A 12,620-nucleotide genomic window follows, 5' to 3' on the forward strand; every position below is an offset into this window, starting at 1 on the left:
ATCCAGAGCTGTCCCGTGCACTTCTTCTCCTGCGTTTCTGTGACTTTCGCTGGTTTGGTATGTAAGACAGGACCATCGTAGTTAAACAATTAAGGCAACAAACATGAGCAAACACATTTTTCAGCAAACGCCTGGCAAATTTTCGAAACGTAATGCAAAGCGAAACCGAAACAGCTTTCCCTGCAGAAATTTCGAAAGAAATAAACAACAAAGGCCTCCTCCTCTCGAAAGGGGAGACAAGATTTACTGTCGTCCTATATTCTGGCACCAAAAGTTGAAACAGGATGCACTGTACTAGCTACGTGATCGCGAACCCTCTTGGGTGTTCTCCATGTGTAGAGTCCATGCGATTTGTCCTCCTGCCTCCCTTCGTAAATCAAGCTGACTTGCACTGGCATTTCTATTGCGTTAACGTTAAAACTGCCATGCGAACGCAAACTTGACCACCCATATGTTAGTGGTCGTGTTTACGGAACCAGAAAAAAGGTCACAATCTTTTTCTTTTTTTTTACCTGCAGCACTATCTATTGCGCTACCTGAGTGAACAGATCCGATTCGCTTTCGCTTATTTGTACTATGCCATCACCATAGTGGCTTCGTCGCGTACTGAACATTACGCCAGCCATTTCCGCTAGGCTCTAAATTTCGTCTTATCAATTTCCATCCTTGAGGGAGGCAGCACACGCGCAAGAGAATGAAGGAACTTATGCAAGTAAGCTCTAGATTTAACGCATGTTCACTTCTGTGAGGTACCGCTGACAAGCGAAACAGCAGGCGACCCCACATGACCGATTTGAAGTCTGCATTTGATGACTAATGTACATCCTGTTTGAATAAATGAACGATATCACACATGATATTAATAATTTCGAAAACTTTCAAAGGATTTTGTCGCATCGGAAATTAAATTCTCGACACTGTAAATGAATTCACTGTGTCAACGTTATTCGCACATGAAATCGAAGCCCACATGCTAACGCACTCTGTTCATATCCATCACATTGGTTGCCTAAGCGCATCATTTCATTTTAAGCGTTACATTTCGCGCCCTTTTTCATTTTTCTCCATAAACTACACTTGGTCTTTGCTTTTTTGCCCGGAAAAACTTAAATAAGCAGACACACTGTCCAGAATGTTCCATTTGTGGCATTAACGCAAGCGGGGAACGTTTACATCTAACGCGAAACGCTAACGTAAGCCGTTTTCTTCAAGCGATTTGACTCACAGATGGGTATACTCCTAGACGCCTGATAGAGATATGAAAACCTCTCCAGGCAATACGGGCATTTTCCAGCCTTTGTACCACACTGCTCTGAGGCCAAAATTGAAGCCTCGGATGCACTGCCTACACAAATGCTGCGGAATAGCAAGGAGGCGACTTTTTTGTGGTCTTTGGAGTGATCTACTCAAGGGAGGCATTAATGGCTGTCTCAATCAAAGCAAAGAACGCACGGACAGTGGAGGAGGCAGCTATTGCCATGGAAATGGTCACAGCCAACGCGGTCACCATGTTAGGCACCTCCAAACTGCCTATAAAGATTTTCGCGAGCAGCATGATTTCCAAGAAGACAATAACGAACACAAAGAGATCAACAATAGAATAAAAGAGAGGTGGAGCTTATTGGTGCCATTACATACTGGGAAAGGAGTTCGAGCGCAGCACAGCTTGAGGTTATGTCAGCCGAGCACTAAGTCAGACTGCCTCGAAATTTCACGAGAGATGCATTCATATACTTTCATGACTTCTCTAATCACTTTCAACTGGGAAAGACTGTATATCCCATATCCACTATCAGACAAGAAGCTCGATGAAAGGCAGGAGGTAGCATGGCGACGGCTCCAGGCGCGAGCCTTCTTCAGGCGTCGAAACTTGCACACATTTACCCAACGCAACACAATTCAGCCTTCAAAGAATGTGGCAAATTAGACGGATACCATCACATTCTGCAGCGCTGCAAAAAAGGCGTCTTGAGAGAGGACCTACATACAGTCCCTCCTCTAGAGTGATGAAAGAAGATACTGCCCAGCTTAAACCCGTTCACGCGTCAGGGACATCTAGTGGACATACAAGGTCACCACGAGCCACGAGCTTAAAGCCATCTAGTCTAGCGCCCACATAAGGCTTAGTGCTGACAATAACTTTTTCCATCACAAATTCAAGTCTCCTGTCACTAGATCGTCATTCATCGCTACCCCTTACTTCTCTTCCCCAGTACAGAAGGCCAGATATTTGCCTTTTCGGCCGAGCTCCCTCCCTTTAAAATAATAAATTTATCTACCTGTCTATCTGTGTGCTCATCTATCGGTATACCTATATACCTCCTGTCTGCCAATCTCAATGTCTACGTATATTAACAGCCTCTGTTTCTGTCAGTGTAGCTATATATCTATCCATCTATCTCTCGATCTATCTGCGTATCTACCCATGTCTGTGTGTATGTTTGTCTGTCCATATATCCTTCTATCTGTCTGCCATTCCATCTATCTATCTGTCCGTCTGTCTGCCTGTCATTCTATTGATTTATCTCTCTGCTTCCTGTCGCTCTCTGTCCCTGCCAACCTATCTCTTTGTCCATCTAAGCATATATCTGTCTATATAGCAAACTATAGCCTTTCTCTCCCTCATTCTAATTGTATTTGTTTAGCTCTCTCATTTTTCATATATCGTTTTATTTGCCTCACTACCTGTCTATCTATATGGCAGTCTCTGTCGGTCTGTTTAGCCATCTTTGTATCTGTCTGTTTATCCGCCTATCTGTCTGTCATTCTATCTATTTATCTGTCCTTCAATCTATCTACTTACCTATATATTTGTCCGTCGCTCTTCCTGTTCTATCAATCTATCGATCTATCAGTCTATCTATCTGCGTAAATTTTATTCTCTATATCTGTCTATCTATCATCTATCAATCTCTGTCTACCTATGTCTACCGATGTCTATATCTATCTAGCTACCTATATCTCTATCGGTCTCCCTGTCTACTGGTTTGGTTCGTGCTTTGTGGGGTTTTAACGTCCCAAAGCGACTCAGGCTATAAGAGACGCCGTAGGGGAGGACTCCGGAAATTTCGACCACCTGGGGTTCTTTAAAGTGCACTGACATCGCACAGCACACGGGCACATTGCTTTTCGCCTCCATCGAAAAGCGGCCGCCGAGGCCGGGATTCGATCCCGCGTCCTTGGGAACAGTAGTCGAGCACCGTAACCACTGCGCCACCCCGGCGGGGTACTCTCTGTATACTGTATGTCAGTCTGCCTCTCTATCTGTTTGCCTGTATGCCTGTTTATCTCTTCTTCTCTCTCTCTCTCTCTCTCTCTCTCTCTCTCTCTCTCTCCCTCTATATATATATATATATATATATATATATATATATATATATATATATAATTTATAGATCTCATTATTTGATCTCTCACTAGACATCTCACAGATCATCTAACCTTGTGTTTGGCGCATGATAGCAGTAGTTGCTTATGTGCCATAAAACCGCGTATAACTAACTATCTCATTATTTATTTATATGTCCATCTATCAAACTATCTATCTATCCTTTGCATCTGGCTGGTTCTCTACTACCTACTTATCTGTCTGTCTCTCATTATATCTATATATTTCTGTTCCTTTTGGACACTACTACTATGCCGACATTTATAAACACGCTTAGCTCGGAAACATTTGCATTACGAGCGAGGATTTTCAAGCTATAACTGAAGGTAAATAGTGCATTTATTACATTTACCGGCTGAGAATGCAGTATCAATAAGGCCTGAAATTTCTTGTATCTGCTTGCACTGTTAAATCTTTGCTGCTTTATTATATATGTAGAGTTATGCATTCGCCGATGCCCGCTCTTCAGGAATTACATCATGTATTGCTTTTTCTGCTTGCGAAGGTGTTCTACTATATGCGATTGACACACGCGGACTATGTATTTTCATTAGAACCGCATAGGTCGATTTCTCTAGACTCGTTTGCAAACAACCAAGCGCAGCAGGAGACTGATGCCGAGTGCGTCACTGCGCTCGACCATGCCACGTGACCAACACACCTGCCAAGAGCCAACTGCAACCTGCCTCTTACCAATGCTTCGGCCCTCTTGACTATGTACTCTTAATTTGACCATATGAAATCCCAGACTCCGAGGACCAGTCAGCGTTCGGTCATGTCGCGTGGCATCATGACAACCCGTAGACTCATAACGTATCACATGGCATAGACCCCTAAATGCCACGTTTTTTCCGGATAGCCATTTTTCTGTTATCGCAACAATACAGTCAAATCAATGGTCATGAAACAAGTAACTGTAAGCATCCTTTCACAAACTAGCTCAGTCCTTGAATCTCTCTGAACATGAAATTCAGTAACAGTTATTTGCTCAAGTTCCCCAAAACATGATGCCTCCATTATAAGCTCTTTTTTTCTCCACGCACCTATATTCACGTAAAACATTTTGGCATGATATTACTTGAAAGAAACAACTGAAAAACTTGGAAAACCAGCAAGTGGTCCCAGTAAGTCAAGTTTTCGCTTACTTAACAAAGTTGTCCATTTCGTCCATTATAGCTTGCACTTTTCCGTTCCTGGTGAATGGCACGTGGTAAAGCAGGTTTCGAAACAGGCTGGGGAGAAACTGGATGACAGCACCTCCCGACATGATATTGCGCATCCTTTCCAAAATGCTGCCGACCGTGTCCAAATCTGCCATCTCTCCAGCCAGTCCCGAAGGGTAGAAGAACGATATTATGTTGCTAACAACGCATGTTAGAATATACGGACGAATGGATACAGGCTGAGCTTTGGTCTCGCCTAGTTTTTGTTCCAGCTTTCGGAAGTCTTCCTGGAAAGAACAGAATAAGAGCAATTCGAAGGATAAAACTGTAACTAGTAATGAGGGGAAGAGAAGCTCGCATTCAGAAGCGATCACTGGCTTAAGCGTAAAAGAAGACAAAGGAATGATTAAACCAAATATGCGGTTTTAACTGCGCACCCACATCACACAATACATCGTCGTTTTCGTTCAGCACCTTCTCAGAAACGGTTCCTGAAGACAGATCAAACTAATTACATTGGTGTCACCAGCCAAACTAACAGCAAAACCTTTGAGCCGCTAAGGTGAGCACGAGGAGAAATATAGGTACTCACAGACAGCATTTATTAAGCCACATTGATAAAAGTGCATGACAGACAGAGAATGATTTTAGCCGCGTGACTGAATTTGCCCTTAAGTGGCACTGCTGAACACGAGCACGTGCAAAATGAGCTGTGCGCGTCCAGTTCTCTGTGCATTTGCTGCCATCCATTAGCTGTATCATAAGCCGCCAGATGCGACCAAAAAGACCAAAACAAACATTTGCTTCCTTCGATATTTTCACTTTAAGCCTTATCGAGGAAATTTCTCGTACCTAGGAAGCCTATAACATGGACTAACAGGACAACAGAACAGGGCACAGCCCCACCTATCTGACTAATTCTACGGTGCCTCCGTGCATTGAGCTTTATGCTTTTGTCAAAGCAGGAACAATGCATGAGACAAAGCAACTGCAGAGTAGGGCACAGCTCCATATATCTGGCTCATTCTACGGTACCTCCGTGTTTTGAGCTTTATGCTTCTGTCAAAGCGGGAACCTTGCGTGAGACAAAGCGACTGCAGAGCAGGACACAGCTCAACCTAGCTGGCTCATTCTACGGTACCTACGTGTTTTGAGCTTTATGCTTCTGTCATAGCGGGAACCTTGCGCAAATCTACTGCAGAGCAGGGCACAGCTCAACCTATCTGGCTCATTTGCGGTACCTCCATGTTTTGAGCTTCTTCGTCAAAGCGGGAACCTTGCATGAGGCGAAGCGACTGCAGAGTAGGGCACACCTCAACCTATCTTGCTCATTCTGCAGTACCTACGTGTTTTGAGCTTTATGCTTCTCTCAAAGCGTGAACCTTGCACAAATCTACTGCAGAGCAGGGCACAGCTCAAGCTATCTGGCTCATTCTACGGTACCTTCGAGTTTTGAACTTTATGCTTCTGTCAAAGCGGGAACCTTGCATGAGGCAAAGCGACTGCCAAGCAGGGCACAGCTCAACCTATCTAGCTCATTCTACGGTACCTCCATGTTTGGAGCTTCTTCGTCAAAGCGGGAACCTTGCACGAGACAAAGCGACTGCAGAGCCGTGCACAGCTCAACCTATCTTGATCATTCTACAGTACCTACGTGTTTTGAGCTTTATGCTTCTGTCAAAGCGGGAATCTTGCAGAAATCGACTGCAGAGCAGGGCAAAGCTCAACCTATCTGGCTCATTTTACGGTACCTTTGAGTTTTGAGCTTTATGCTTCTGTCAAAGCGGGAACCTTGCATGAGGCAAAGCGACTGCCGAGCAGGGCACAGCTCAACCTATCTAGCTCATTCTACGGTACCTCCGTGTTTTGAGCATTATGCTTCTCTCAAAGCGGGAGCCTTGCATGAGACAAAATGACTGCAGAGCAGGGCACATCTCAACATATATCTTGCTCATTCTACGGTACCTCCGTGTTTTGAGCTTCTTCGTCAAAGCGGGAACCTTGCATGAGGCGGAGCGACTGCAGAGTAGGGCACACCTAAACCTATCTTGCTCATTCTGCAGTACCTACGTGTTTTGAGCTTTATGTTTCTGTCAAAGCGTGAACCTTGCACAAATCTACTGCAGAGCAGGGCACAGCTCAAGCTATCTGGCTCATTTTACGGTACCTTCGAGTTTTGAGCTTTATGCTTCTGTCAAAGGGGGAACCTTGCATGAGGCAAAGCGACTGCCGAGTAGGGCACAGCTCAGCCTATCTTGCTCATTCTGCGGCACCTACGTGTTTTGAGCTTTATGCTTCTGTCAAAGCGTGAACCTGGCCCAAATCGACTGCAGAGCAGGGCACAGCTCAACTGCAGAGCAGGGCACAGCTCAACCTATCTCGCTCATTCTACGGTACCTCCGTGTTTTGAGCATTATGCTTCTCTCAAAGCGGGAACCTTGCATGAGACAAAATGACTGCAGAGCAGGGCACATCTCAACCTATCTGGCTCATTCTACGGCACCTCCATGTTTTGAGCTTCTTCATCAAAGCGGTAACCTTGCACGAGGCAAAGCGACTGCAGAGCAGGGCACAGCTCAACCTATCTGGCTCATTGTACGGTACCTCCGTGTTTGGAGCTTCTTCGTCAAAGCGGGAACCTTGCATAAGGCGAAGCGACTGCAGAGTAGGGCACAGCTCAGCCTATCTTGCTCATTCTGCGGCACCTACGTGTTTTGAGCATTATGCTTCTGTCAAAGCGGGAACCTTGCATAAGGCGAAGCGACTGCAGAGTAGGGCACAGCTCAGCCTATCTTGCTCATTCTGCGGCACCTACGTGTTTTGAGCTTTATGCTTCTGTCAAGGCGGGAACCTTGCATAAGGCGAAGCGACTGCAGAGTAGGGCACAGCTCAACCTATCTGGCTCATTCTACGGTACCTCCGTGATTTGAGCATTATGCTTCTCTCAAAGCGGGAACCTTGCATGAGACAAAATTACTGCAGAGCAGGGCACATCTCAACCTATCTGGCTCATTCTAAGGTACCTCCATGTTTTGAGCTTCTTCGTCAAAGCGGGAACCTTGCACGAGGCAAAGCGACTGCAGAGCCGGGCACAGCTCAACCTATCTTGATCATTCTACGGTACCTCCATGTTTTGAGCTTCTTCGTCAAAGCGGTAACCTTGCACGAGGCAAAGCGACTGCAGAGCAGGGCACAGCTCAACCTATCTGGCTCATTGTACGGTACCTCCGTGTTTTGAGCATTATGCTTCTCTCAAAGCGGGAACCTTGCATGAGACAAAATGACTGCAGAGCAGGGCACATCTCAACCTATCTGGCTCATTCTACGGTACCTCCATGTTTTGAGCTTCTTCGTCAAAGCGGGAACCTTGCACGAGGCAAAGCGACTGCAGAGCCGGGCACAGCTCAACCTATCTTGATCATTCTACGGTACCTCCATGTTTTGAGCTTCTTCGTCAAAGCGGTAACCTTGCACGAGGCAAAGCGACTGCAGAGCAGGGCACAGCTCAACCTATCTGGTTCATTGTACGGTACCTCCGTGTTTTGAGCATTATGCTTCTCTCAAAGCGGGAACCTTGCATGAGACAAAATGACTGCAGAGCAGGGCACATCTCAACCTATCTGGCTCATTCTACGGTACCTCCATGTTTTGAGCTTCTTCGTCAAAGCGGGAACCTTGCACGAGGCAAAGCGACTGCAGAGCCGGGCACAGCACAACCTATCTTGATCATTCTACGGTACCTACGTGTTTTGAGCTTTATGCTTCTGTCAAAGCGGGAACCTTGCAGAAATCGACTGCAGAGCAGGGCACAGCTTAACATATCTGGCTCATTCTACGTTACCTCCGTGTTTTGAGCATTATGCTTCTGTCAAAGCGGGAACCTTACATGAGACAAAGCGACTGCAGAGCAGGGCATACCTCAACCTATCTGGCTTATTCTACGGTACCGCCGTGTTTTGGGCTTTATGCTTCTGTCCGAGCAGGAACCTTGCATGAGACAAAGCGACTGCACAACGAAGACTCAAGGGCGATAACGAAACGCCGCACACACATGCCCAGGCTTTCGACTTGATCTCATCAAGCAATACAACACCTATTAACCAACGTCCGTGGCTCACTTACAATCTGATAAATGTATTTGAACGCGTGTAAGGGCCAGCACCAGGAATCGAGTTAACAAGACTAGATACTAGCATCGATATTCATGTGGCATCATTTGCGAGGCCAGCTTTTCAGAACCGTTACAATAAATCGCTCCGCGAAAATACACTTGAGAGTGTATCCTGGGTTAAGTTCAAAAGCTTTCAGCTATAAGAATTCCTCCACAGAATTTCAACTGCATCTGAAAACGCGTGTGCTATTAGCAAGAAATCATGGGCCAATACCCGAGGATCCAACAATGCAGACTGCTGCACCTGTTAAATATTGCCATAACGTGAAGAATAAAATACTAAAAAGGTACTAACCGTAACTCAAAGAAGAAACAATAATCAAACGACCACTGAACACTCTAAGAGTAGAACAACAAAAAATCCAGACGCTCTAATATAATAGCATGTAAAACTTGTTCAGAGCAGAGTCATCAATAAACATAGACAAAGTGGTAATACAAATCAAGGAACACCTGAAAGAGTCATCAATAAACACAGACAAAGTGGTAATACAAATCAAGTAACACCTGAAAAAAGCGTTACAAAAACTGCTGTTTTGGATACCTTTGTTGAAAATGAAAAGAAAACGAAAGTTATGTCACTGCATAAAATAGAAGGCTTGGCCATGCAAATGTCCTAGATGATGGTGTAAAATTTTGATTTCAGTTGATTTGGTTTATAGGGCTTAATATTCCAAAGGAACCCTAGCTATGTGGGAGACCGCAATAAAGGGTACCAAAAACTCTGACTCCCTGGTGTTCATTAACGTGGGCTCGTATTAACGTGGGCTCGTATCGTATTGTAGTTTATGCACTTATGAATTTGCTGAATTCACAGAAATGGTCTTTACTTTCAGCCTATGCTCTTTTGCATTTTCTAGAAACACTCTTCACTCTGACCTATTATACTCTGCCGCATTTCAGGGCGACACTGCACACCACACCCAATTCGCAATCTGCCAGCTTCATTTCACTTCTGACGGGGGGCAGATGTGACCTTTTCATTTTTGAGCATCTAAAGCACGTCTTAGAGCTTATAGGGGACTGAGAGTACCATTCTGACGCTACGTTTCCTCTCGATTATCTTGACGTTGTGCAAAACTTTGGGCACTGGCAAATATAATTACCTTCTTCGTGTCCCCAGCTACATTTAGTTTGTTCGCTATCTCCATCCTCTGCCACACAGTTTCGCATAAGCTGAAAATGATATGTCATAACTACGTAACTGCTTGTAAGAGCTGAAGCTTGCCCTGAAGGTTTTATCCGCTTTGCAGCCGGATTACGCATTTACGGAAGACAGGACAAGCCGAAAAATGGCCCCTCTCGTTACAGCATTCAAATGTGTATTCCTGTACAGAAGGGTTGCTTTTTTCGCTCTACATTTGCAGGGCCAGCGAACGCACTATTTATACGCAACAAGGTGAAATCCAGGAATACAAGTCAGTACAGACGAAGAAAAATTCATATGCGTGGTTTTTTCTTTGGAATAATGCTCAAGAGGATAGTGTACGTGAATCACCACGTGGAGTTTCTTTGCGCAAGCTAAGTAATTTACAACATTTTTCTTATTTTTTTTGGCCATAGTAAAGATAGTAGGATAAGATAGTAAAGTAAAGCTGCAGCGGTGGCGTAGCGATAGAACATCCGCCTCGCATGGAAGAGGACCGGGATTCAAATCCCGGTGCCGCGCAATTCTCCACCGGATTAAAAAAAGAAATCCGCGTGCCGATGGAATTGCATAAACAGGTTTGGGGTGCGACCTGATGCCGGTGAACACCTCCAGCAACGCACTCCCTCACCAGAACAGGAGTTGGCCACCCTGGTGCAGTAATTGGCCGCAACCTCTCATGATAAGCTCCACAAAACCCCGGCCCTCAGTCACCAGCGGAACAACTGACCACGGTGGCGGTCAGACCTGTGACGCAGCAGGGGGTGCTAAGAAAGCCTGGCTCCGCTGGACAGGCCGCCGTTGGAAACTGACTAGAACCTGACTAGAACTGACTAGAATGCTAGAACCCTAGCCAGTAAAGCTAGTTTAGCAGGGCTCTTACAGGAACTAGAAGGTATGAAATGGGATGTCATAGGGCTTAGTGAGGCTAGGAGGCCGAATGAGGCATATACTGTACTGAAGGATAGGCATGTACTGTGTTATCGAGGTTTACCGGAGAGGCGAGAACTATGAGTAGGCTTCCTTGTTAATAAGTATATAGCGGGTAATATCGATGAATTCTATAGTATTAATGAGAGGGTGGCAGTCATCGCAATTAGGCTTAATAAGCGGTATAAACTGAAGGTTGTACAGGCCTATGCACCTACATGTAGTTATGATGACCAGGCAGTTGAAAGCTTCTACGACGATGTAGAATATGCAATGCGAAAAGTAAAGACGCAGTATACTGTACTAATGGGCGACTTCAATGCCAAGGTAGGGAAAAAGCAGGCAGGAGACAAGGCAGTAGGTGACTATGGCATTGGTTCTAGGAATAGCAGGGGGGAGTTCCTAGTTGAGTTGACAGAGCATGATAACTTACGAATCATGAATACCTTCTTCAGCAAACGGAAGAACCGGAAATGGACATAGAAAAGTCCGAACGGCGAGGCTAAAAATGAAATCGACTTCATAATGTGTTCAGCCCCCGCCATTATGCAAGATGTAGAGTTAATCGGGAAAGTGCGATGCAGTGACTACAGGATTGTGGGGGTCCCGAATTAGCCTTAATCTGAAGAAGGTTGGTTAGTTGGTTGGTTTGTGGGGTTTAACGTCCCAAAGCAACTCAGGCTATGAGAGACGCCGTAGTGGAGGACTCCGGAAATTTCGACCACCTGGGGTTCTTTAACGTACACTGACATCGCACAGTACACGGGCGCCTTGCTTTTCGCCTCCATCGAAAAGCTGCCGCCGAGGCCGGAATTCGATCCCGCGTCCTGGGGAACAGTAGTCGAGCGCCGTAACCACTGCGCCACCCCGGCGGGGAAATCTGAAGAGGAACGCAACAGATTAGTAAGAAAGAAACCCATCAACGAATTAGCGGTGAGGGGGAGGGCAGAAAAGTTCAGGATCTCGCTACAGAATAGGTATTCAGCTCTAACCGAGGATGGCGACATTACCCTAGAAGCAAGAAACAATATTTCAGATATCATTACTTAGTGCGCGGTAGAAGTAGGCGGTAGGACAGTTAGAGAGGATACCGGTAAGCTGTCTAAGGAGTCGAAAGATTTTATTAAGAAACGCCAGAGAATGAAAGCTTCCAATCCAACAGACAGGATTGAATTGGCCGAGATATCAAAGCTAATCAATAAGCGCAAAGGTGGCCGATATAAGGAAGTATAACACGGAGAAAATTGAGCATGCTGTAAAGAACGGGGGAAGCCTCAAAGCGCTAAAGAAGAAATTGGGCATAGGTAAAAACCAGATGTATGCGATAAAGGACAAGGCGGGAAACATCATAACGAATATGGACAAGATAGTCAAAGTAGCCGAGGAGTTCTATACAGATCTCTACAGCAGTCAAAGTAGTCAGGACCGTAATGAGATTGGCGATAGGGAAACACAGTCAGAAGTTCCACCAGTGACGAAGGACGAGGTCAAGAAAGCATTAGAAACTATGAAAAGGGGGAAATGAGCTGGAGAGGATCAGATAACTACCGATTTGCTGAAGGTCGGGGGGGACATCGTGTTAGAAAAGCTGGCCACCTTGTATACGCAGTGCCTGGTGTTATCGACGATACCGGAAGTATGGAATAATGCAAACATTATCCTCATTCATAAGAAAGGGGACTCTAAAGACCTTAAAAATTACAGACCAATCAGCTTACTGTCTGTTACGTATAAGGCATTTACTAAGGTGATCGCTAATAGAATCAGCACAACCTTAGACTACAATCAAGCAAAGGATCAAGCAGGGTTTCGGAAACGGTA

General features: G+C 45.3%; 1 protein-coding gene across 1 annotated transcript in view; it reads right to left on the reverse strand.

Annotated features, from left to right (window-relative positions):
• Positions 1 to 12,620, reverse strand: part of LOC146177105 (cytochrome P450 2U1-like) — a 36,658-nt gene that overhangs the window by 5,729 nt on the left and 18,309 nt on the right. Inside the window, exon 4 of the mRNA XM_084581468.1 lies at positions 4,534 to 4,838. Within this exon, the coding sequence (XP_084437594.1) occupies positions 4,534 to 4,838 (305 nt within the window). The remainder of the gene's footprint in view (positions 1 to 4,533; positions 4,839 to 12,620) is intronic.

Source organism: Amblyomma maculatum, chromosome 10 (assembly GCF_055883805.1).
Source record: "Amblyomma maculatum isolate TAMU_Amacu chromosome 10, ASM5588380v1, whole genome shotgun sequence".
Taxonomy (NCBI): domain Eukaryota; kingdom Metazoa; phylum Arthropoda; class Arachnida; order Ixodida; family Ixodidae; genus Amblyomma; species Amblyomma maculatum.